The sequence below is a fragment of the Amia ocellicauda genome, chromosome 17, assembly GCF_036373705.1.
Source record: "Amia ocellicauda isolate fAmiCal2 chromosome 17, fAmiCal2.hap1, whole genome shotgun sequence".
In the NCBI taxonomy this organism is placed as follows: domain Eukaryota; kingdom Metazoa; phylum Chordata; class Actinopteri; order Amiiformes; family Amiidae; genus Amia; species Amia ocellicauda.
This window is the reverse complement of record NC_089866.1, coordinates 11493975-11519317: the sequence shown is the minus strand read 5'-3', so window position 1 is coordinate 11519317 and position 25343 is coordinate 11493975. Positions and strand designations below refer to the sequence as shown.

The following is a 25343-nucleotide window of genomic DNA, read 5'->3' as shown; positions in this document are numbered from 1 at the left end:
AGAAGACCTATATATATATATATATATATAAGACCGAAATGTGCAGAATTATCTTTAGTTGAATAGTAAAACGCTCTACCATAGGTCATCTAGCATGCACTCTCTCAAACACAACTGTGAAACACCTGGAAAACAATAACCCTGCAAATGCTTTGACATTTCCTCCCTCTACATTTCCCTGAAAACGCACTGAGACGGACGCGTCCGAGTTGAGGCGGCGGTGCGAAGGTCGTGCATTTAGACAACAAGGTATGCAAGCAACACAACGGGGGCATAAAGGGGTCAGACGAGTGCAGTCGTGCGGCGTTTCTCTCCGTCCGTCACGCAGCCAAATGCCTGCGTGCGCGTCGCGGCTCAGTAGGTGTGTAACCGTCGCCGTGCGCGCCTGTCAGTGCAGCAGCTCGGTGCATCGCGAAATCCAGCGGTGGCTGAAAGGAGACACGGAAGTAGTTCAGCGGTAAAGTTTCTTTTTCTTTTTGTCTTGCAGTGATTGTGCATTTGTTAATGACGATGTATTTAACCGATATAAGCCTCTTGGGGGGACTATATTACGTGCTGTTGATACTAACAATGACAGCCGCTGCACAGGAGAGGGACGCATTTGCTTCGCTGGTGTAGGCGCTGGATACAGTGATATTATTAACGCTTCACGTCCCAGTGGCGCAGCGATGCTGTACAGGTAGAGGAGACAACCAGGCTGTGAGGTGGGATGTGGATTCATATTGATTTGGATTTGCTGTATTGTCTTCTCGCATTCAAGAGGGGACTGTTGAATACAAAATAAATACAAATAGATATGATACAGTGGTATATCAATGTGTTTTGAACGCAAGCTCACATGCTACTGGTGTGTACAGTTTATTGACTGCTGTGCTATGTATTCAAGTCATGGAAAATATATTAAAAAAAAATGAGCAATACCGAACTGATATCCATTAAGAGGGGTGTGGTGCCCCAGTACACTTTAAAAGTTTCAATATTGTAAGTGTATTTAAGCCACCCAGTGTAGGTAGTTGGCCTGAGAATCAGACCTTGGATGCCTTTGTGAAAGCATTAAGCTTGTTGGTGTTCAAATCTAAGGGGTTTCCCCAAAAGCAGCTTACTTAAGATAGGAGAAATAATGAAATAAGTGTTGATCTCTTGCCTGTTACATCTGCTGTGCTTGGACTTTCAGTGCTGATCGAGAGACATGAACAGACACACCATAAGGAAGCCCACCATGCTACGGCTGCTCATACTCTGCATTGTGGCCCTGGCCTCTGTGAAATTCCTCCTCGGGTCCCAGTGAGTTGCATCTATAGGGCTGTCCAAATACCTATGTGTTAGGCGGAGAGTCCAGCTGAGAGTGTGTGTGGAGCTACTCTGAAGCCCAGAGGAAAGTAGATGCTGTTCTGAGATGACCCTCAGCTATACTTCACACTTCTGCATTTTACTCCTTTTCATTTCCTCTGAAATTTATTGCATTATACTTTGTGCTTCTCTTAGTGGTAGCCTGCTGTATCTCAGCAGTGCTACTTTCAAGCAATACTGGTGAGGTAGAAAAGCAGAGAGGTGGATCCTAGGGTGTATAGCTTGAATGCATTCCATTTGTCCAGGCTTTCAAAGAGTTATGCAAAAGACTGAGCACAGATTGCTTCCAGTTTCTGAGCCTGTTTGGGCAGTTTTGACTTGCAGGACTGGTTGGGCCCATTCAAAAATTGGGCTTCTTTGTTTAAGGCCTCCGTATGCACTTGCTTATGCTTAACTGCTGATGACTCAGCTTTAATAATATTATAATTAATGGTGATTAATAATAATAATCAGGATAATTGTCATATGGCACACCAAACCAATGAGGAGATTTTCATACCAGTCAGATGAGTGTATGACATCATTTTGGTGACATTCTCATTGTTGCACAGTGAAACTCATGTAGGTCAGATGTAGGCCCCTTAACTCATTTGAGAAATTAAAATTATTATTATTGTGATTTTAATTATTATATTTTATGAAGAGGCCTTTAAAACAATACGTGCTGTACATGTTTCACCAACGCTGGTGCAAAGGCAAGGATACAAAAACAGTTTGGCCCACAGAAAAACATGGGACACACCCTGCCAAGACAAAAAAATATAACTGGAATTGTTATTCTCTTGCTTTGTTTAGTCCATAAAGGGACTAATGACCTTTGTGGACTATGGATGACTAATGATTAATGCTTATTAAGAATGGGTCTAGAAAGGAGCAGCTTCAGATCATAGAACTAATCCTAACATGGGTGTAGATGAATCCAGAATAAAGCTACATTTTGACCGGCCTGTCAATCTCGCATTCCAGACCCAACACTTGATGGAGGTTTCTTGTTTGCATGAAGGGCTTTTTGCTCCCCTGAAGAAGCATGCAGTCATCAAATACATGGGCTGTGATTTGGGACTGGCAGGCAGATCAAAGCTTTTGATTTAATCAGGGCCAGGGAAAGAGTGCGTGAGTGCGTGCGTGCATGTGTATGTATGTGAGTGCGTGTGTGTGTGATTGCATGTGGGTTTAGTTAGGACTGTGCCACTGCCCTGTTTGTCTGCTTCTGTGTTCAAGCACCAAGCGGCATGTTTCTGACCCTGGTGTGTTTTGGGGGGAAAGAGTGAACAGAGATGCCGACATGTCGGTAGAGGTCGACGAAGAGAAGCGGGTCTTGCAGCAACGAGGGGCCCTGCGGTGGGAGGAGGAGTGGGAGAAGAACAATGAGGGTCCTGGGGGAAGACAGGTTCCAGACAAACCCAGAGCAACCTCACAGCTGGACTCCAGTCCAACTCAGTTCAGGGTGGTGCACTTTGACCTCAAGGGAGCAGCCCCAAAAGTCTCGTATTTGGAACAGGTGAGAGAGAGATAGAGAGGGGTCAGAGAGCGGGGAAGAGATCACAGCTTGGGTTGGGGTGCATTGGGGAGGATGGAGTGAAAAATCAGTGCTAAACAGATTACAGATTAAACAACACGATTGGTATTTTAATTTATGTAAGCTGTGTCAGTATAACTATATTGATATGAATGCTGATTTCAGACCATTCCTCTTGCCCTGAGCAGCAGCCATAACAGTGGTATTTTAACCTAGATATTCCCGCTGCTCTCTACTCTGGGTGCCAATGGGATCTTACTGGAGTATGAGGACATGTTTCCCTTTGAGGGCGACCTACAGATCCTCCGATCACCCTATGCCTACAGGTGAGTCTTTCTTTGTGGGGCAGAGGTTCAGAACCTCCATCAAAACCATTTTTAATTTGACTCTGCAGTGTGAGAGAGGCGTGCCATAGCGTCCTCTGAAGGCATCTTCTCATGGCTTTGCAGATGCTCACCCAGCTGTCCTTGTGTTTCTCCTCTCTGTGGCACAGTGCGGAGGACATTGAGAAGATCAGATACCTGGCAGGGCTCAGTAATCTCGAGGTCATCCCCCTGGTGCAGGTGTTTGGGCATCTGGAGGTAAGGGAAGCACATGATGATGATAATAAATCATGGCAATCTCAATGACTGGAAACATTCATGCAAACATGGGACACACATAGTCGATAGTAGGGCCTAGACCAAATCACCGCTTGGACCAAGGAATGGCAAATTACAAACTGGTATCGCAGGTTGTTTTATTGTCAGAGGTGCACTTTCTGATCTTCCTTGTGCTCTGTTCTTAAGATGAGACTTCAAACTGGTGTTCAGCATTTTCAGTGACCCTGGTGTGGTGGTTTATGCCACAGTTCCCAGAGAAAAGCACCTGGTAAATAACCAGCTCTCACGAAAGCACTGTCCCTCTGCTCTTGTGTGCACAGTTTGCTCTGAAGCACAATAAGTTTGCCGAGCTGAGGGAGGTGCCGGAGTACCCCAACAGCCTGAACCCCCACACCCCCGGATCGCAGGCACTGGTACGGTCCATGCTGTCCCAGGTCCTGGACAAGCACCCCGGGACACGTTGGCTGCACATTGGGGCAGACGAGGTGAGTACCGGGCCACACTTGGGGGGGTCAAGGACTAGAGAGTATCACTCGCCATCCCACAGTGTCCCTTACCTCACACCACATCTGCAGCCCTGAGAAACCAGTACACAGGATTGGGTAATACAGAGGTGATATACGAGAGCTATCATTTACAGCGTGGATTATAAATTATTATAATCATTATATTTTTCTTGTGCACATGAGTTCTTGTTTACTTACTGAATCTGTAGCAGAACCTTGTGGCAGGAGCTGAAAATGTAACATTGAGCAATTTCAGTTGGGTTCAGTGCTGGATTAAGGCATTTAGAGGTCATGTAGATGTATAGAGAGAGGTTATCTTCATGGTAATCCAGGACTAGGGTGGAGATTAACTTCTACTCCTCTCCAGGTGTTCGGCCTGGGTGAAGGACTGGACTCGAAAAACTGGCTGAATAGCAACAATGGGGATTTGGGAAAGATGTTCCTGAACCACGTGAAGGAAGTGGGCAGCTATGTCACGGACAGCCACCCTGGACTGGGACTTCTCATGTGGGATGACATGATGAGACACATCAGCGTGGAGACACTTCGAGGTTGGGCACAGGGACACTGATCCTATGCTAGAAATATGTTTGATACAATTGACTCAAGATGCACCTGAGTTTACCTGAGTGACGCAGAACTGTAGGCAATCAGGTGGGGGGAAGAAGTCATAATTGAATCTCAACCGTCTAGTTTTTCAGGATTCTATAAATGGTATGACTCTCAGAGCCACACCGAGCTGTGATAAAGCTCACTTTTGTGTAGTACTAGGGGTGAGGCTCAGAAAATCTCAGAAATGGTCTACTCTATAGTCAACTGTAGAAAATTACAAGACAGTCACTATGGCCATAAGAATATATATAACCATCAGGCACAGGAGTGACAGAGTACTCCTAGTACTACTACTAACAATAACAGTTTGAATTTGATGTACCCCCAGAATCCGGCCTACCCAACTTTGTCTCCCCTATGGTATGGCGCTACCATGCGGATTTGGAGACCAACCAGATTGGTAAGGTGTTTAACACTAGGATGGATGTTTCTTGTCTGTTGTGTGCTCCCTAGTGTCTCACGTGCCCAAGATAGGCCTTTGTGCTTTCTGTATTAGGAGACCCAGCCCTCAGACAGAGCCCTCCACAGGCCCAAGTAAAACTGTTATAACACTGAAGCAAAACACAGTGTGCAACATTTGCCTTCGCAGTGCTTTTCAGTAGGGGCACCATACATTTAGTACACAAAGCATGCATAATGTGTATAAATGTATATATACATAGAGGGCTAGGTTCAGTTGTTTTGAATATGGTTAATATTACATCTTGCATAAACCAAACCCTATTGGCCTGGTATTGTGACCATTAACTCCACAGTGCATACACCATAATTTATACTATCTTTATATACAGTATGCATAGCTGTGTGGGTTTTAGTACAAGATCAATCTTCCTGTGAATGCCGCTGAACTGTAGGATTGACTAACCGTAAAATGTTCAGTGCAGTTAATGTGATGAAAAGATATGGTAAGAATGTTAGTTTAGCTGGCCATTCATTCCACCATAAAGATCACATTACCAGTTTCTGGGGATTGGCCTCTGTTAATAAACAAGCTGTCCAGGTCTAAAATCATCCATTTGAATCTCAGTCCAAACACTTTTTTTTTTTTAATCTGAGTCGAAGTGAGTTTCCCTCTATGCCCCTTCTGACGGTTGAATGATCTGGTGAAAACCCTGATTTGTCTTGCAATGCTTCTTTTGGCAACCAGAGGTCTATTCACAACACTACAAAACCTTAGGCACCAGATCAGAGTGTATTTTTCTGCTTTCTGGCTGAAATCACCTTCCTCTCCCCTGTGGTTGTTTTTGCAGAGACCTACATCTCCAGCTACCAGGCAGCAGGGTTTAGCAACGTGTGGTTCGCCAGCGCTTTCAAGGGGGCATCTGGGCCGGCACAAGATTGGACCCCTGTGTCCTACCACTTGAATAACCACCTGGGCTGGCTCAAGGTCATCAATGCCATGTCAAGGTTCCCCTCCATCCACTTTCAAGGCATCGTACTGACTGGCTGGCAAAGGTAAAGCTCTGGGGCGGCGAGGGTGATGGTTAGCAAGGTGTAACAACACACAGGCCATCGGGCATTTGATTTACAGCCTGCTTTATCACTCTGTTCATTGCCGTACCATGAAATATTGATGCTATGTAGTAGAATTCCTGTCATAATTATTTTTATGCAAGAAAGAGTAAATGTCAATATCTTATCACATTAACCTTGTTTGCCGTTTTACAGATACGATCACTTCTCGGTGCTGTGCGAACTCTTTCCTGTTGGCATCCCTTCCTTGGCAGTGTGTCTCCAGACCCTGAAGCACGGTCAGTATGAATTGGGGTGGGGGGCACGCGTAATGTTTGTAGATGAACTGGTGGATAAAAGGGGGTTGCAGGACCTAAGATGATCACCAGGGTTACAACATCTGCAGAGAACTCATTTGAAAGCCGCAGCGGCTGGTGCTATACGGCCACTTTCTCTTTGAAGCCGTGTCAGCCTTTTTTAAGCTTAATACCAAATTCACCCACTCATCTCTCTTTGGCATACCTCCAGCCACTCCCCGTACAGTCAACATTACAATGTCGGCACTGCTGTATTTGCTTATAATTTCTTATTAAAAATCAATAAAAAATGTCTAGATGCGCTTTCTGTGCTTTAGAAAAGACTGGATGTCAATGATCTGTTTCCACTCTTGTCTGCGTTCAGATGGATTTACGGACGAGGCAAAGAAACAGATCCAGTACTTCCTGGGTTGCAAGAACTTCAACCTGGATAAGAATCTGTGGTAAAGTCACCCTCCCTTATTGATATCATAACTGGTCAACGCAGTCTCACTTCGGGCATCCACTCCCATAATGGGGAATTTAGATATTAAGTTAGTCACCTACATGAAGCACAGAGGGGGACACTGAAACTCTTTAAAGTCCTACGCACTGACCTCTAACTTTTGACACAATGAGTTGGCGTTACAAGGTAGAGTTCCTGCAGGTCAAGAACTGTCAGGATAAGGCTTAAAATATCCATAACTTGCTGTGTCCCGGTGGCCCCTGTGTGTTGCTCTAGTTGCCGGTGAGAGGTGTGTCAGTCCTCCCTTGATGTCCTTAGCCTTCCTATTTGTGCTGTGGCTTCCCAAGTGCGTCGTTTCCACCTCTCTGGTGTTGGTACTAAACCCATCACCATGAGCCGAGTCCATTAACGATTGGCCATTCCCTGTTGGGAGAGTATTCCAATTTAAACAGATGGTGGGGGGATAAACTAACTGTTTTAACAACGTACCTTCTATAAAAGTGTGGTTTCCTTTCTCTTTTAAGTAGCTGTCTTTCTTCCCCCCCCAGCGGTGGCCTTGGGGTGCCCTCTGGTCCCCTGTAACTGGTCTCTTCTTTGTGTCTCTTGCAGTGAGGGCGGTGGGTCATTCCCAGGCAACGAGGTGTATCAAATGGTGCTGCACATTCGAGAGAACCTGCAGAATGACATCCAAAAGCTTCTGGCGAACAAGTTGAGTGTCACCTTTGCATTTTATCACCACTCTGAAGAACACCTCTGTCAGTGCACACAGGAGTGCCTAGAAACCAGAAAAACATCAAAACCCTTCTGAAATGTAGTTTCTGGAAATTAGAAAACAATGCTGGGATTCTCTGCCTGTGCTTTCAACTGTTGTCTTTCTCCCTCTCAAAACAGCCTCGTAAGGGGATGGTTCTCCCGCTACCATAGGAAATACCAATTTGGGAACCCACGCAACCTGGAGAAGTTCAAAGACAGACTCAGCAAGTAAGTGGACAAGATTGATGTGAGGGGAATTGATGCTGCACAGTGCTGTACTGGCCTAGTATTCTGTGCTGTGCTATCCAGTGCACCGTGGGTAGCAGGCGGTATACACTGACGTTGTGTTGTCGTGTCAGGTTGCTGGAGGACTGGGAGAGCTACTTGCAGAATTTCCGCACCCACCTGGAAGACATCTTCTTCCCAGACACGGTGGAGGAATGGATGGAGGAGAATGTCAACGAGTACATGGACCAGCTGCGGAGCCTGGCCACCGACTTCGAGGCAGTCATCAAGCGCGGCGGGCAGCCCAAATTGCTCTGAGGAGGACCGGACACACAGGCTGGGGGTGTGGGTGTGGGAGGAGACAGTGTGCACTTACTACAGGACCTTCTCTTGCCAATTGTGGGAGGGCATGTGTGTTTGCGTGTGTGTGCCTGCGTGCGTGTCTGCGTCTGCACAGATGTGCTTCTGTACTTTGTTTAATTGTGTACGAACCCCTACAGCAGTGTAAGGTTTAAACATTTTAACTAATGGTGGGGGGACCTATTCCACAGTAAAATGGTGTCTTATCAAATGTTCAGGGACCACAGATTAAATATACAAAAGACATAATGGATTGTGAATATTGGAGGCAACCCCTTTGGCCTTAATAACTGCTCTTGAGCTTTCAGTAGAGAGCTGGAGGAAAACTGGGCCATTACACCCTCCTCTCCCCTCACAATGAACTCCCAGCAGTGCCTGTATGCTGCTGTGAGCACTAATCCAAACGCATCACACCTCCTTCGGTTGGGTATAGAAAATATGTTTCCTTTTTTTATTTTTTTTTATTTACTATTATTCTGAAGTTCTTTATTCAGGAAAAAAACATGAAATAAAATGTAAACAGGTAGAATCCTTAAACTTGTATAAAAGATTGCACTGGGGTTTACCACTACTATACAAAAATAGCTGAGCTCAAACATTCAAACCCAGTAGTATAGAATTCCCTTTTGGGGTGCTAATGACTGTTCACAGGGAGCAATAGCTCTCTTTCAGTACAGATTCCAACAGCAGTGTACAGGGAAGGGAATCTCAGTAAGGGCTGGTGTGGGGGGCGCCTTGCCGTACAATGATGTAAAACCAGGTGGGCTTCAATCTTTCATTAAGTCCTTTTTCTTTCCCTGGGCTCGATCTTTGGTTTTAACTCTGGCTTCTGGTGTTTTTTTGAGCTCTTCTGTGAAAGTAAATCGATTGGCTATATGTCTGACTTTAGCTCAGGTTATTTATTTGTGTCGTTGCTCTTCACAGAACTGCAGTTACATCTCGGTTCCAATTGGTGACATGATCTTAAACTAAGGTGTCGATACCAAGTTGTTTAGTATTGCTAAGTTTGTATTGTTACCACTGTTTTTTTGTCAATTTGTTTGTTTGTTTGTATGAACTTGGAGAGAGAGAAAACCCAAAGAACAAAAGTAAAAGGGTGAATTGGGAAACTACTGAGTTGCATTGCGTCAGTGCCTGACTTGTGTGTGATGTGAGAGTGTGCAACCGAAGCATTTTAACAGTTGTTGGAAGTTTCCTTATTTGCTGCCTTCTTGGCTGTTTGAGGAGTTCAAGTTTGGGATCTGACAAAGGCTATACCAATGCAAGTCAGATAATATGGGCTGATCAATAATAAAGATTATGTATGTGGGGAAATGTTTATGGTTTGTACATTTATTTCCACTTTTATGATACTTTCATAAAGGCACTATGATATAGGAAACTTTCTCTAAAATAAACAATTAGCACAATTATTGTAAATGCTTAAGGATAAAATCTTCCACATTGGTGTTTGCTTAAGACAAATCACAGGATTTAGTAGGCAAACGACCAAAACACGTGATCTTTTACGCCCCCTGTCGGTAAGTAGAGGTAAGACGTGGCTGCTTTGCGACAGTGTGGCATAACGTTTTACGTAATAGTTGAGCAGTAAACCGAATTACGGCAGTGTGGCAAGATCATGGCTTCTCCCTTCAGCGGGGTGCTGCAACTGACAGATTTGGATGATTTTATCACCCCGTCTCAGGTAAGACACTTGGTGACATATGATCTGTAACGTAAAGATTGAAAGGGATATTTATAAACTCCTTTCGCCTTAAGAGAAAGTAGTTGTTATCTACTTATATTAGAGATCAGCACAGGACTGAGTGGCTAAGGTTAAATGTTTCTGTATCTGGCATGCTGAGCCTGGTCATTAATCATTTCCCTTTATGTACATTTTACGTTATTTAAATAGCAAAATAGTTGGCACTAAACTAGTCTACTGTACGTGTTAGATGCTAGCTAGTCGGGAGTCACATGACGGACTGTGAGATTAAACATTACACCCAATTACAGTCCAAATACGATTTTAAATTATATAAGAATGAGCGAAAATAACTAAGCAGCCGCACTTCACTTTACGACTTCATGACTGACATTGCTCTTACAGAGTGCCTTATGTCTGTGTCAGCATATCTGACCATGACTGGAAACTAAGGGCAGCCTTACCTATATTGTTTACCACCATTATTATTATTATTATTATTATTATTATTATTACCCTGAGAGGGTCTATAATGAAATACAATAGTGTTCTTCAGTCAGGGCCTGGCCTGTTGTGTGCTAGGAGTTTGCAGTGCAGAGATAAGCCATTCCCCTCATCCTGCAGGCCTGAGATATTTCTCTCTGTCTATTGCCTGTCCTGACTGCCCAGCCCCCTCCCAGTGTCAGGCCTTGGGAAGCCAGAGTGGGGCTCTCGCGTTGGGGCAGTGCAGCAGCAGAGGCAGGGGACAGTGCATTGTTCACGCTAGTTTGATATAAGATCGAAAACCATTGCCCTTCCATTTCATTTATTTCCCCCCCTTTTGTTAAAGCAGTCTGTGTTCGTTTGCTTTAGGAATGTGTGAAGCCGGTGAAGGTGGAGAAGAAGCAGGGGAAGTCGGTTGCCAAAATTAAGATCGAGGAAGATGGGAGTTACTTTCAGGTTAACCAGGTGAGTAACCCATGGTTTTAGTTATAAAGCAGGACTGAGCGTACTGGTCTCTGGCAGTCCTCTCAGGCAGAGCTGCCTGCAGGGTGGTCGGATCAGGTTTTGGCTTGGTTCCTCCACTCGGTGGTATCCTGAGCTTGTGTGCGTCTGTGTCTGATCAGGACGGGGGGCTGCAGAAACTGGAGAAGGCGAAGATCACGCTGAACGACTGCCTGGCCTGCAGCGGGTGCATCACCTCGGCCGAGAGCGTGCTCATCACCCAGCAGAGCCACGAGGAACTGTACAGGGTGCTCCGGAGCAACAAGGTACTGGGGGAGCAGCTGTCTCATTCAGCCTGGGGGAACAATAGACCACTCCACTGTGATCGGTGATGCTCAATTTAATTACCCTGGACTCTCTATGTGGCTTTGGCAGCAGAACACTGTTTTGGTTTTGTCATAGTTTTTATTATGATTACTATTTCTTTGTATCATGTAGTACATTATTGTATTTTTTTTTTTTATTATTAAACCACCAAATGAGAATAACTTTAACCTGATTTCTTAACTGGAAAAACCTGACAGAGAACACATGGCAAGAGAAGGGCACAAACCCCCCCACTTCAACTGCCGTTTTATCTCTGTACTGTAATAGTGATTTTCGGGCAGCTGTCATATTGAAATGGGCAGCATTTAAGTATTGTATGTGTGACACAACACAGGGCATAGAACAGAGCATGCTCACACGCTGCAGTGTCTGATAGTCTAGGCCTTTCGTGGCAGTGGCAGTAGGCTGATATTTATATTGCTAATCAGCACTGCAGTGCTACGGGCTGATATCCACTCAAATGTGTGCTGGAGTGGATCAGACCAGGGGGAATCAGTGGAGAGTGTGCGGTGTGTCTGACTCAATCACTCTCTCATCACCCTCAACAGGCCGGCGGGCAACAGCAGGTGGTGGTTGTGTCTGTGTCGCCCCAGTCCAGGGCCTCTCTGGCTGCCCGCTTTTGCCTGAGCAGCACGGAGACAGCCAGGAGATTGTCGGCCTTCTTCAAAAATTTGGGTGAGTCTGCTTGACTGCGGAGGGACAGTGGTAGACAGAAATATTTGTATTATTAAAAAAAAAAAAAAGGGACCGCTCTGTGTACTGATATCTATGGTACCATTAATCTGTCACAATAGTCTGGATACAAACATGATTCACTAGTGTTGTTGGTACAGAATGCAGAGTGCAGAGATAAGCCAAAGTTTGCATTGGAAAATATGTGCCAGTGGCAGAATGACAAGGGCAGGAGCCCACAGGGACAGAGTGCAGGTGACATCCCTGTGTGCTAATGCGGGTGCTCTGCGTGTTGCAGGCGTGCACCACGTGTTTGACACCTCCTTCAGCAGGACCTTCAGTCTGTTGGAGAGCCAGAGGGAGTTTGTGGAGCGATTCCAGCGGCGAGAGCAGGACCGGACCGCCCTGCCCATGCTCACATCCGCCTGCCCAGGTACTGAAGCCAGGGGACCGTCCAGTGATTGTAGTCCAGGACTCAAACACGGACCATTTCAAGACCTGATGCACGCAAGCAGATCAGAGATTCAGTACTAAATATGGACTTTGATAGCAGTCCTATGAGTAATTATGCCTGCCTACACATCCCTACACTGCCTAGGTATCGCACCTCGCCTACACCAGGAAGACTAGGGGGAGACCAGTGAAGTGAAGCATTAGACATCATTGGATAAGACCCAGTGCAGTGACAGTCAAATCCATCTGCTGGATCCCTTAACAGGACTGTTAGGAAGTAAGGTCTCCCTGGTTATAATGAAGGCAATTAACATTCCTTCAGACACATTTCAGTATTCGTCAGATACGATGCGAGTATTTACATCCATGCCACCCCTGGATGAAGTTTGATGGCAGTTTTTGATTGGATGTTGAACACCATGCTAACTGTGCATGAATGTGCGTATGTCGTAGGCTGGATCTGCTATGCAGAGAAGACCCATGGAGACTTCATCATCCCCTACATCAGCACCACACGATCCCCACAGCAAGTCATGGGCTCCCTGGTCAAGGACTATTTCGCCAGCAAGCAGGTACCAGGGCGGCCACAGTGAGGCCCAACTCCTAGCTATGTGGCTGCCATCTTAATAAGCAAAAACCGAACACATTTTACCAGCTGCTACCTTAAAGCCTCTATAGTAACCTGTAACTCTTTTAACTTGGATTTGGTTATGTTTGCATTTTTATGTATTTTAAGTGTTATACATGAAGCAGGATGAAAAATACTTCAGGAATAGGACACCATGATAAAAGGAAAAAGTCTATAGCCTTTTTCTTTTCGTATTTATTTATTGATATGTTTGATATTTATGTAAGTTTTCAGCTTGATTGTGTGGCATGACCTGTAAAGAATCTGCAAAATCAGCCTGGGAGGAGCAGCAGCATGAGGGGCATTTGTGGATGAAAATGAATTGGGAGTGTCCAGAAAACAGCAGATGAAGGTTTTGGGAAGCCAAGTCAATCCCCCACTTTCCCTCTCTTCTCTCTGTGCAGGGCCTCAGTCCAGAGCAGATCTATCACGTGACGGTCATGCCTTGCTATGATAAGAAGCTGGAAGCATCCAGGCCGGATTTCTACATCGACGAGTCCCAGACCCGCGAAGTGGACTGTGTCATCACCTCGGGTAGGGGACGGCGGTGCAGTGCACTGAAATCTCAACCAAACAGGATTTGAATTGGCCAGACCTTGCAGCTGTGTTTGTGTTTGTGTGCAGGGGAGGTGCTGAAGATGCTGGAACAGGAGGGTCTCTCTCTCGCTGATGTTGATTCGGCACCTTTAGATACGCTGTGAGTACACAGTGTCAACCCAGGCCGAGTTTGTTTCTGAAGCAGTACACAGACTGCGCTTTTCACAGGGATTTTATAATCTTAACCCAACAGACTGGGCTGCTCTGCAAGTACACCGCATGTCTCTCTTTGATCCAAGACTTACATCTGTGTTTCCATTACATAAATAACTAGACTATTTTAATTAGACTCTCTAAGGCTGCAAAAGGTGTCTGCTGAATTACATCATTATTATATTATATTATATCATCATATTAAGGTTCTCAAAGTCCTTCTGAATCTATTAGTTGGATCTCAATGTTGCATGCTCACATGACACACACCACTCTAATTGTGACTACCTTCCGCCAACAAAGCCCTCTCTGTCCTCCGATATAACAGATCTTTCAGTGTCAGTTCCTGCCGCTCATCCCTGACTAACGTGTGACCTAATTTCCCACAGCCTCAACACAGTGCCACGATGTGCTCTAGTTCTGCAGTTGTCTTATTTCCTTCATTTGCTTCACAAAAACAGCTTTAGGCACTAGTTTCAGTACTGCAGTGTGTGTTAGTGTGTGTGGGAGAGAGATTCTACAGACCACAGTTTATTTGATCCTCAGCAAAGCCAAAGCTTTAAAAAACAACACATGAAATAAATGTCTGTCTCTCTCAAGGTTCAGCAGTGTGTGTGGGGACGAGTTGCTCGGTCACGCGGGGGGCGGCTCGGGGGGGTACCTGCACCACATCTTCACCCATGCTGCCAAGACCATCTTCGGAGAGGAGGTGAAGGAGCTGAAGTACAAGACTCTGAAGTAAGGCTTGCCCCCTGCGATGGAAGTCACAAGAGCCCTGTTACAATTTCCCCTTTAAGCTATGTCAGACTTGAGTAAAAAAACACATAATCCAAATTCTCATAGTAATAAATCACATGTGTCTTGCAGCCAAGCAGGAATTTTCCTCTGAATGAACCCCCTTGGCTTGCCTTCTGGATGCTCAATCCTGCAGGCTTCAGTGCAGTGTGGCCGTTACCTGACCACCGTGGATGAGTGTCCCTGCTTCAGTAGGGCTGCCCCTGTCTGTCCTCTCCTGCTGTCTCCTAAATCCCTGACCCTCTGCTGGCCGACAGGAACAAGGACTTCCAGGAGGTGACTCTGGAGAAGGATGGCGCCGTGCTCCTCCGCTTCGCTCTGGCGTATGGCTTCCGCAATATCCAGAACTTGGTGCAGAAACTGAAGAGAGGGAAATCGCACTACCACTTTGTAGAAGTCATGGCCTGCCCCTCAGGTAACCAGGCAAGCTCTTGGCCCATAGGTCTAGCAGGGCACACAGCGCTGAGCTCACAGGCCGGGACTCCGATCAGTCTTAACCTTGTACCAGAGTCATAGTTGCTAAGCATGGGGGAGATAAAGAGCTGGCTGTCTTGCGTGCTTTAATATCCCCTCACACATTTTAGCACTGTCAAGAAATACTGTTCAGTTGCACAGCAAGAGGACAATTGAACTTGGGCAGCTCAGCTCTCTGGTAACCTGTGTCCTGTGCTGTCTGTGTGTGTGTGTCTGTTGGCAGGCTGTCTCAATGGGGGAGGACAAGTGCGGCCGACCCAAGACCAGTCAAACAAGGACCTTCTGCAGCAGGTGGAGGCTCTGTACCAGGCCGAGCGCCCACTTGTGCCTGAGGAGGACCAGCGGGTGGCAGACCTGTACGACACCTGGCTACAGAACATGGGGGCAGAGAAGGCCAGGGCACTGCTCCACACAAATTACCACCCAGTGGAGAAGATGAACAATGGTCTGACTATCAAGTGGTGAAAAAAAGAAAAAACCCAACTGACCTTCAGAGAGGAGAGTTGGGGACGGACAAGATCTCAGAAGCCTCTTTTATCTGGGCGATACTAAGTCACAGCTCCCATCATCTACATTCCTGTATCACTGTCCGTGGTTGAGCAGAGCACTACAGCTGAACAAGCAACAGTCTGACCAGTGTTCGGAAGTAGAAGAAAAATTGCCATATTCTGAGTGGCAGAATTTTCCCTTCCTCTTTTTTGGCTGGATATTTTTTCTATGGGCTGGGCAAGACAAAAAAAAAAAGGCAGAAAACCAGTACCCCCTTTTCATGAAATTGATCATGTATAACTAGCACAAGGCTGTAAACGTCTCGTAGTGTCTGCAGAGGACAGTGTGTTAATGTCTGGTGTGCAATAAATAAAAATACCAGAGACTTGTAATTCATTTTAATGGCGCTTTAATTTTGATTAATTTACTATTGATCAAAACCTTCTTTTGAATAGAGTTCTGCAGGCCCATCAAAGATGTGGGGGATTGTGGAAAAGTCACCGTACTTTTTGTTTGTTTGGTTTTCTTTGTGCTCTATATACCTGAGACCATTCAGATATTTATAGTTCACCATGTTTATAGTTTGCCTTGTTTATACACAGCAAACCCTTTTTTTTTAATCAAAACGAAACATTAAACATTTGTTGCTGATTCTCCACCTGTAGTGTGTAGTTATTGGAGCCATTTACATATAAGTGATGGTCAAATTATGGTTACTGGGCAGACAAAGGCCCTTTTGAAATATTGATCTTTTGAGGTACCTTACCAGGCTTCTGCATAGGGTATGGACAATTTAAGTTGGACTGTTTTCTGTGTGTTTGTATTACAAACAGGGCAATACGACAGGAGGAAAATCACACCATTTCAGATCATTTTAAATCATGAAACTAACACAGGACATTTTACACAATCCCCCCAAAAATGTGTAGTATGAATTACACAGAGTAATGTGTGCTCCTGACTAGGCTTGGAACGCCATGCATAGCTCTCTCCTGTACACATTATCAACCCAGCCTGCAAGTGACCATGTTTAGGGGCTTGCAGACAGCATTGTGGGAGAACTCATGCCAGCTTGCTTACGTGAAATGTTGCCATTTTTAGATCAGAAGGGCAGCATCATGCTGAAGAGACTTACTATACAGAGAGCTGTCAGTGCAGTGGGATCGGCTCATTCATATCCAACAAACGAATGATTTTAGCTGCTTCCAACTGTGAAGAGTGTAACAGAGAATGCAGTCAATTTAAGTTTTCAATCATTAATCTGCCAATCAAAAAATATTTTCTCATATTCAGTATGTGAATGCTTCACCAGGTCTCGACTACAGGAAAGGCTTCAGTGACTTCTTGTGGACTCCTGAATGTGATATGAGAGTTTAAGGTTTTTAACACAAAAAGGTTACAAATTCCAGATGGTCAATCAGTCCATCTTTTGCATTTTGATTCTAAAAGCAAATAGTTTACAGACTTCCATCTACCCATTCCTGGAAGCAACACAGAAAGTCTGCTATAGCTTCCCGGTAGGGAAGCCTGTGCCAGAGCACCCAACTCTTTGTGTAAAGCCCTGCCTCTTATTCTTAGGCCTGCATGCACCTGCTCTTAATTTCCACTTTTTTCGATATATTGATTTGTGTGACTGCACTGTGTAATTCTGATAAGAAATAACAGTTTTGAACCAGCATCACGTACCAGGGTAAAAGGGTTTAACTGACATTCAAATAACACATCACTTACACCTTGTTTGTCAACTTGCAAAACAGTTATACATGAGTTATACACACATATATATTATTTTTGTTTCCTTCAGAAGTTCTATTCATTATGAGTCAGAAAAAAGGCGTTACATAGATGTCAGTCAAAATGAACAAAGAGCTAAAGTGGTAAAATATGCCCTGCCACTGACAATTCAAGTTATGATTGTTTTCAGCAAGTCCTGCATAACACCATTTTCTTTTGTGAAAAAATTCCCATGTCAAACTCAAGAGCGACGACTTATTGGCAAATATTTGCTCGTCAAACATATCAAAGGTCATTTGGATGTACAGTCGCTGATTTACAGCTTCTGCTCCCACCAACTTCTCCTCAGAATCCGTGTCACTGGCAGAATTATTATGAAGTAGACACAATTCTATGAGGTGAAAGCATTCAAAAAAGCTTAAAACTTATATTGGAGAGGATCCTGTGCCATTGTCACTGGCAGGGGATCTATTACTATTTTAGCGCTTTGTTCCTTTTGTCTACAGGTACCCTTTCACTCTAGGTTGACCTTTGCCAGGTTTAAAGGGTACATTTAAAAAAAAAAAAAAAAAAAAAAAAAAGATTAGCATTTCTGCTCCCAGCAAGTCTTAAAACCCAGAGGTGAATTTTTCTTGCACAGTCTGAGAGTCAGGCCGCAGCTCGGCTTGAGCTGATCTGAAATTATGTCATGCAGCACACAACTAAAACACACAGGGCTTTTTCATACTGAAGAAAAGCAGTTCATAAACATTATTCATCCCAGAAGAGTTACAGTAGACAACATATCAGGGTGCGTGTGACAAAACAACTTAAGTGTACGTTCGAGTACAGCTGGGACGCTGCCACACACTCCAGCTGAGGTTCAGTCTCACTCACAGTCTCCTTATGAGTGCAGGGAGGGAGAAACGCCCCAGAAGCCCCCCAGGAAAATCCAGACATTTACACCAGAGTTGTTTAACTCCGAGTCCTGATCCAGTCTTGTATGTTTGGCACCTGGCCGTTTTGCACTGACGCATACGATGCAGTTTGGTCTTTATGTCACTATCAGATGATCCAGCCAGCAAATAGATGAATCAGACTTTTGTAACCATCCAGCTGTTGCTCAGCACCTTCTTTTAATGGGTTGTTTTTCGGCAAGGCCATTCCCATGCCTGATAAGCTCCCTGCTTATTCCACTTTGAGCACAACAGAACAGTCCAATGTTGGAGCGTTGTTGGCGAGCAAAGTGGCGGTCAAGTTATTTCTCTGGGTCAAACTTGTTTTCATTGTACTACCGCCGGCTCTGGGCTTTTGTGGTTCCATCACCTTGTTTTACACTCATTCCAACAGTACCTTGGCAAACTACCTCTCGGCATAATCACTATTGCCACGTTTCTTGCAGTTCAAATTGGCTAAATGGACTAGAACAAATAATCTTCAAGAGAATCAAAGCACTATATATTTTTTAATATATATTATATTACTTTATTTGTATAAATATATAGGAAGAAAAATAAATGTCAAACCTCCAGGGAATGACTAATTTTCTTATTTTGGTTTTACTAATAGACCAGTACAGAGTGCAGAGGGTTAATACATACAGTAGTGGCTGCAGTGAAGGAGTCAGTGGAGCATCCTGTCATCATTGTTAATGCAGAGAGGGGCAGAGAGAGCAGAGTGCCGTGTCCGAGACCCATGGCTCCGATCGGAGACGGTGATGCCTCAATGAGCAGCTCTTAGATGCCTCCTCCCAGGACTCAAAGGGCCTTCTTTTCAGAAGAGGAGCTGTCAAATTGTTAGCAAGTGCCAGCTACATGCAAATGAAAACTGACACAGGCTGCTAAAACACCGAAAAGAGAACAAACTTGGATCACTATGGCCAAGCCTCAGAAGGGGTCTTTTTGTCACCTGATATACTGCCAACAAATATAAACCACTGGAGTTGGGGGTCTTAGGGTCGAAGGAGCCCCCACTCGAGGGCCAGCAGGGCGTGGGGGGGCACACGCTCCTTGGGCTTCTTGAAGTTGTCCTTCTCCTTGCGCAGGACCCGGAGAACCTCAATGGGATCCGTCTTCCCCGTGAACTTCTGCACGCTCTCCTCCCTAGAGGTGGGACAGGAAGCAGGCACACATAAACACAGAAGGGCCCGTGCCCTCACCATGAGATGGGCAGTCTCTTAGCCTTGCTGTTTCTGTCTAACAAAAACATTGGCAAAGACCTGGGATCCATTACAAACCCACAGTCTATTTATCTCACTAGTAATCGTTGGTTTCAAAATGAACATTTGGAAATCAGTGGCCCAACTTTCAAACCCCTATGTAGCACAGACATAGTATCTTAGAAAGCACGGCTCCCAATCAGCTCGACTGGGTAAATCAGGCTCACGAGAGACGCAAGAAGGGGTTGTACTCAAACTCCTCCTCCAGGGTGGACGGCACAGTGGGCTTGTCGTCGTCGTCTCGGGCCTGGAAGAGAGGGGGGAGAGGCGAAATGATAAATACGATAAAAGAAAACAATGCGCAAAGAGCTACTGGTTCTACAAGTCCAAATGCCTGAGCTTAAGGGTGAAGCAAAGAAAATGACATCACAAGGCGTATTAACCGAGTAAAGTTGTAGTCTAAAGTATCAGAAAAGCCGGTGGAGTGGTAGTCAAAAGTTTCCACCCCGTTTTAGCCGGAACCTGTCGTTTACACTTGGCTGAATCCTCGTTCAACAGACTCTAAAAGATATCTCTGATACACAAGTTCCGGTTTAACGGCGGCACAGTGTCAGTGAGCGGCGTTTCTTATACCTCACCCTGGCCCAGCACAGCATCTCCCTCACTTTCTCATTGTGCGGCTCCACTTTCAGGGCGAACTTCAGGTTCTTGATGGTGTACTCGTGACCGCAGAAAATCTTCTGCGGGAATAAAACAACAGCAAACCCTCACAAAACTACAATAAGCAAATCTATGACAACCTCTTATATAAGACAAAGGATACAAATGAGGATGATTAACAAGGAAACCAGAAGTTGGACAGCAGTTAGTAATCTACACTTTTTTTAATCAGTGTTACACAGTGACTTACTATTGAATAGCAGTAAAAAAACACCACCAAATGTTATACAAAAGTTGAAACAACCGGTTTGCTACTTCAGCCCATATCTGGGATATCTCTTTAGGGCATACAGTAAGTCTCCTCTCTTAACCCAAAATGCAGTTTATATTAAATTTGTACAATTTGAAGTGTAGTTGCAAACAGTAGCTAGCAGTCTTCTCCTCCCAAAATTGCTCTGCCACCACTGAAGTTTGCAAGTTTATAGACCTCATCCTAAACTGTTGATTAATCGCACGTTTCTGTTGTTTTATTCTTTTTCTGGTAATTTCTTGAAGGAACCAAGAGGGTCAGGTTCACCTGTGTGGCGTGGCAGCCTGTTCCAGACTCCCACAACTCTTTGTGTAAAGACATGATTAAATCTTAGTTTCCACCTGTGTCCTGTAGTCATTAATCCCTTGCCAAAGTTGGCAGTAGATCTTTAATGAAAGTGTGGACAAGGAACACTACTCTTTATACCTGCGGTGGGAGCAGTCTGAACGAAGTGCAAAGACCGAGACCAACTGACCGTGTCTTTTGGCAGGCAGCCCAGCACCTCAGTCAAGTTCTTGTGCATCTGCTCTGCGGTGCCCTCGAAGAACCTGCCACAGCCACCCACGAACAGAGTGTCCCCTGGCACACAGGGACAGAGACACCCAAAACATCAACAGCTTCCCTTCGACACTGGGCTACAAATACAGTTGAGTCTAAAACTATTAACTTTCCAGTTGACTTGAAAAGAGTTTAGACGAGAATGGAGTTAACATTAACACAGACACTGCTGAGATACTTGGCAAGCAGGGAACTACAGACAAAACAGCATGTGATAATAACCTGTAAACACAGCTGGAGCATCTGTGCAGTCATCCTCCCACATGAAGTAGCACATGTGGCCAGATGTGTGGCAGGGGGTGAAGAGACACCTCACATTGATGGTCCCAAACTTGAGACAAAGACAGAGAGGCAAGGGCGAGGCCAGGGTTAATCTTGATTTGGAGATTGTGCCCTTTAAAGCAATTGTTCTTAGCCTTCGGAAATACCTTTAATACCAAATTCCTATCTAGAATTCATGAGCCTTGAAGTCTCCTGTTTCTCTTGCCAATTAATTGCAAATGATTACCTTAAGGATCTTCAAAGAAACTTCAAAGCGGCTATGTGAAAGCGAATAGTCAGATGAGAACAATGCTCATAGGCTCAAAGTCTCACACAAATCTGTGCTTGTGTCTTGGGGTCAGTGCAGGTACCTTGAGTTCTTGTGCGTGGGAGACTTTGTCAGTGAGGGCCCCAATGCGATCGTCACCCCCGTACACCTTCAGCCCCGGGATCTCCTTGGCTAGGTTCTCATTCCCCCGAGCGTGATCCCTAGAGAACATGTAGGCTCCTGTTACACACTGGGCTGCATCTTATCACAGGATGACACAGGCAGTAGCAACGAGACACTTCCTAGTCCCACTCCAGAGAATACCCAGAATTCTCTACTTGATGTCCACAGCACAATTTGAAGGACTGGCATGACATGCGAGATGATTTTCAAATATAGACATTAATCCTTCGTGTTCATATCAATTGGGAATATGCAATTATTCATTACACTTTTTTCCCCATCCTAATTGGAAATCGGCCTTCACTGATAACTGCTGTGGCAGTAGAGGAACCGTATAGCTAGGATTGGAGACCATCTGACTAGGGCCCTGCATTTTGCATTGAATTACAATTTAAAGTGAATTACAGTTTAAAAAGACTTGCACCCATGAATTACTGCTAATACAGCATTACAACACAAAAGCTGCAATACATATGTCAAAATTCAAGCTATTTGGGTAATGAAGTTAAATGAATAGGAGAGGGAAATACTAAAATGGCCTATAATTTGTATTTATAGATTTTTGCCAAGGATCAAAAACTTTAAGCAGCATTTCAAAGCACTCTGAATGGACAGCAGCACCGCATAATGTATGGGACTGCTGGCGATTACACCGCTCCTATGGATACAGTCCTCATTAGCCCCCTCCGGCCAAGCCATTCATCATGATGTCTAGTGGTAACGAGGCAGTGTGTAAACAGGAACAGCTGTTTCTCAGCGGTGCCATCTCATTATCTGTGCATTAGTGGCAGGTTAATGACAAGGCTACTGCCATGCTCTTTACAGTAACTGCCCTCCTGGGTTTCACGCCAAGTGTTAATAGGAGCTGCTCTGGACTCCGAAGTCTCGTTTGTTTTCGGCCTCTCTCGTCTCATCTTACTTTTAATGTCTTTAAAGGCTGAAGGCCATAGCAAACCATATAACTGCAACAACAGCATCCAACAACAACATCAGTCACAAACTGGGCTTCAGTCAGGTCATTCACTGGCTGCTGTACAGTAACTGCTGTGTGAACATGCAGGACGGGCACTATTCTGACCCAAGGCCACCTGATTCCTGGAGTTCAACCTCAGTTCTTACCCCCACACAGGAGAAAGGAAGAAAAGCATTCACGCTAACAGCAGCTGTGGAAATTGATCACAGAGATGCAATATTGATATTGCCATCACCCATGGTGTTTTAATGAGTTTGATTTGTGTGTCTGTGCCAAGAACCCCAGGCCTAAAGTCTTCTTTTAAAACACAATTTGCAATCTCCAATTACACTCCCCCCCCCCCTCATCAGCCAGAGGATTTAATGCAGCTAGAACTACCAACAACCTGAACCTGCAGGCGTGGCATGGGGCAGCAGCTGCCATCTCACCGGATAGCTCTGCCACCTAAACTGCCACCCCACCACCACCACCACCTCTCCCTTCAACAGCTCATCACCCCCATGACCATGTTGCTCCCTCCACTGCCCTCAGGGACTCTTACCAGTGATGGTGCGTGGTGAGGACTGCCTGGAGAGACACTCCCTCTCTCCTCACAATCTCCAGCAGCTGTGAAGGAGGGAAAGTGTCATGGTTATGGGCTGAGCGTTCACATCTCCACTCGCCCTCCAGCGGCTGTCTTATCTGTCTCAGCCATGTTGCTTTTTCTGTCAACAACCCAAGTTCCCCTCCAGACTCTGGAGGTTATGAGAGCATGAGCGAAGTCCAGAGAAATCTCGCTTCAGAAACGGCGCTGGCCTTTTCCACTTCAATAAGCCGCTGCTTACACAACAGGACTAAGCATCGAATACAGTACAGTTATGTATTCATCCCGAACCCTACCTTTCTTGCTTCACCCTTGGCAATCTCTCTTACCACATATTCAAACACATTTGCCTTCTCAAAGTAAATCCTCACAGTGCTGTCCCACTCCCAGTAGCCCCCTGCACACCTTAGTCGTTCTTCCACACCAGTTTGTAATTGCTGTCTATGTTGGTCCAGGACATTTGTTTTTAGATTACTTTACACAGCTTTACAGTTAACCAGTGACCCAACCATCACAGTGACATTTCCCCTGCTTTAAATGCACAGATACTTGATGCAAGTGGAAATATAGGTGTGTGTGTGTGACCTATTTTACAAGGTTAAAAACTCTGGTTAAAAAAGGTTAAAAAAGTCTGTAGTGTTGAGTGGCTTTAATTTGTATCACTATCAATACAAAACAAACATCAAACTTTTAAGATATAGCGTGTGAGATCCATGGCTTTACAGACTAATGTACAGACTGAGATTACAGACTAAATGTATTTAACATTTTCAAAGCTGCAGGCAGTTTTAAGGGCAGCAGGGCAGTGAGAAAGAGGGCCTACCCGGTGGGGTACAGCAGGGTCCACTGCAATGGCCTCCCTGGTCTCCTCCTGTATCACCAGGTACATGTAATTATCCTCCAAGATGGAGATGACTTTAACCTTCATCCCTCTCTGTCTGCCAGCTGCTGACACCCACACCAGAACGAAAAACAGAGGGATGAGAAGGAAGGCGAAGGATGATTACAGTATTTGCTTATTCATTTCAGCAGTGCCTGGATCAACTGCAGTTTGGGGTTAAAAACTACATTACAAAAGTACAAAGAAACAGTAAACGGTCACAGTGTAGACCAGGATCTTATTACACTATATAAGACAGAGCTAATGAGCTGAATCCTCGCAGTACAGTTTGCATGATGTAGAAGTAACAGTGAATGGGCTTAACTTGGCTTCATATACCAAATAACACATCCTGTTAGGAACTGGACATTTCTGAACTTCTAAATACAGTAATTTTCTTTTCACCAATGATTTCAAATGGTACTCCAGAAAGCTTTTTTTTTTTTTCTAAAACTACGAGCCATATTAAAACAAGCTGGCATGCTTATAAGAAGCTGATAGCATTTAATATTTCCTGCAGAAGCTTATTTGACCCATTGCTGCACAAAGTGCAGTGTGTAGCCTGAATATAAAATATAAATTCAGTAATAATAATAAAATATATACAAAAGACACATGCTGAAAGTCTAAAATACTTGTACAAGAAGAGACCAAAGAACACTGGGCTTGGTGGCATTCTAGGTTGGTGATTATTATTTCTCTTCAAGGAGAGAGAGAGAGAGAGAGAGAGAGAGAGAGAGAGAGAGAGAGAGATCCTTCTTTCTAGCTTTTTAAGGTTTTGGCAGGAAAAGCGACAAGTGTGTCGGATTAAGCATTGGGTTGTCGACAACTGTCCGTTTCGTACTGCAACAGAATCCATATTATAACAGTAAGGTAGCCTGTAATTTATGTAATAATGTATTTATTTTAAAATCTTATTGCACACATTACACAAAATATGCAATATTGTACATGACAAGTAATCTAAATTCTATCAATGTAGTGTTTTAACACAAATATATATAAAAAATAAACACAGCAATGGTCGAATTAAAAGACAGCATATCTTAATAAACTCAAGGGGGATACTGACACAGCTCATTAAAATAGCTCTCAAATAATTCAGCTATCCTTTACGATGCATGACTAGTTACCAGTCGATGCACTTTTTCATCATTATGACTCAAGACTTATCAAAGACGTGCAGTGCTCTGTACATATTAATAAGGAAATTGCTGTTGTAAGTGTAAGAGTGCCTGTGAAATAATATACGAAATGTCAAAACATTAAGAAGCTCCTCCGATGATTTTACCTTGTTCAGGGGACTGTGATTCCACTTCCTGGTCTCCTTCTGAAGGAGACTGTATGCCAGTCCAGCAAGCAGATCGCCGATATGCGCCATCTTTCCCACCAAGGCATG

General features: G+C 44.6%; 3 protein-coding genes across 7 annotated transcripts; 2 read left to right on the top strand and 1 right to left on the bottom strand.

Moving 5' to 3' along the window:
• Positions 1-310: 310 nt before the first annotated feature.
• Positions 311-9455, top strand: LOC136713246 (hexosaminidase D). 3 transcript variants are annotated; one of them, XM_066690305.1, is made up of 14 exons: positions 311-449; positions 1175-1284; positions 2617-2851; positions 3086-3195; positions 3363-3450; positions 3792-3956; positions 4345-4528; positions 4918-4989; positions 5840-6044; positions 6258-6340; positions 6723-6801; positions 7413-7511; positions 7695-7784; positions 7916-9455. In XM_066690305.1, exons 2-14 carry the CDS (start codon positions 1190-1192, stop codon positions 8097-8099), a joined length of 1689 nt encoding a protein of 562 aa, XP_066546402.1. In that variant the 5' UTR covers positions 311-449; positions 1175-1189; the 3' UTR covers positions 8100-9455. The 3 variants fall into 3 exon arrangements, with proteins under 3 accessions (XP_066546402.1, XP_066546403.1, XP_066546404.1); XM_066690306.1 differs by having other exon boundaries at positions 333-457; XM_066690307.1 differs by lacking the exon at positions 311-449 and adding an exon at positions 509-704.
• Positions 9456-9731: 276 nt separating this feature from the next.
• Positions 9732-15671, top strand: narfl (nuclear prelamin A recognition factor-like). The gene is made up of 11 exons (XM_066690308.1): positions 9732-9825; positions 10678-10773; positions 10932-11075; positions 11685-11811; positions 12107-12241; positions 12715-12833; positions 13294-13423; positions 13514-13586; positions 14240-14377; positions 14692-14849; positions 15132-15671. The coding sequence occupies exons 1-11, from the start codon at positions 9760-9762 to the stop codon at positions 15371-15373; spliced, it is 1428 nt and encodes a 475-aa protein (XP_066546405.1). The 5' UTR covers positions 9732-9759; the 3' UTR covers positions 15374-15671.
• Positions 15672-15789: 118 nt separating this feature from the next.
• LOC136713248 (hydroxyacylglutathione hydrolase-like protein) lies at positions 15790-25343 on the bottom strand. 3 transcript variants are annotated; one of them, XM_066690309.1, is made up of 9 exons: positions 25236-25342; positions 23888-24009; positions 23023-23087; positions 21429-21546; positions 21019-21127; positions 20714-20817; positions 19902-20008; positions 19496-19575; positions 15790-19212 (listed from the first exon to the last, which is right to left on the bottom strand). In XM_066690309.1, the coding sequence occupies exons 2-9, from the start codon at positions 23990-23992 to the stop codon at positions 18899-18901; spliced, it is 1002 nt and encodes a 333-aa protein (XP_066546406.1). In that variant the 5' UTR covers positions 23993-24009; positions 25236-25342; the 3' UTR covers positions 15790-18898. The 3 variants fall into 3 exon arrangements, with proteins under 3 accessions (XP_066546406.1, XP_066546407.1, XP_066546408.1); XM_066690310.1 differs by having other exon boundaries at positions 18957-19212; positions 19907-20008; positions 25236-25338; XM_066690311.1 differs by lacking the exon at positions 15790-19212 and having other exon boundaries at positions 19267-19575; positions 25236-25343.

Coding starts and splice junctions, on each gene's coding strand:
- LOC136713246 (XM_066690305.1), top strand. CDS start 1,190: ATGAACAGACACACCATAAGGAAGCCCACCATGCTACGGCTGCTCATA. Junction 3,957..4,344: donor TGCACATTGGGGCAGACGAG/GTGAGTACCGGG, acceptor ACTCCTCTCCAG/GTGTTCGGCCTGGGTGAAGG. Junction 6,045..6,257: donor GTACTGACTGGCTGGCAAAG/GTAAAGCTCTGG, acceptor GCCGTTTTACAG/ATACGATCACTTCTCGGTGC.
- narfl (XM_066690308.1), top strand. CDS start 9,760: ATGGCTTCTCCCTTCAGCGGGGTGCTGCAACTGACAGATTTGGATGAT. Junction 9,826..10,677: donor ATTTTATCACCCCGTCTCAG/GTAAGACACTTG, acceptor CGTTTGCTTTAG/GAATGTGTGAAGCCGGTGAA. Junction 10,774..10,931: donor GTTACTTTCAGGTTAACCAG/GTGAGTAACCCA, acceptor GTGTCTGATCAG/GACGGGGGGCTGCAGAAACT.
- LOC136713248 (XM_066690309.1), bottom strand. CDS start 23,992: ATGAAGGTTAAAGTCATCTCCATCTTGGAGGATAATTACATGTACCTG. Junction 20,818..21,018: donor TGCTCCAGCTGTGTTTACAG/GTTATTATCACA, acceptor CCTGTGTGCCAG/GGGACACTCTGTTCGTGGGT. Junction 19,213..19,495: donor AACCCCTTCTTGCGTCTCTC/GTGAGCCTGATT, acceptor TCCCACCTCTAG/GGAGGAGAGCGTGCAGAAGT.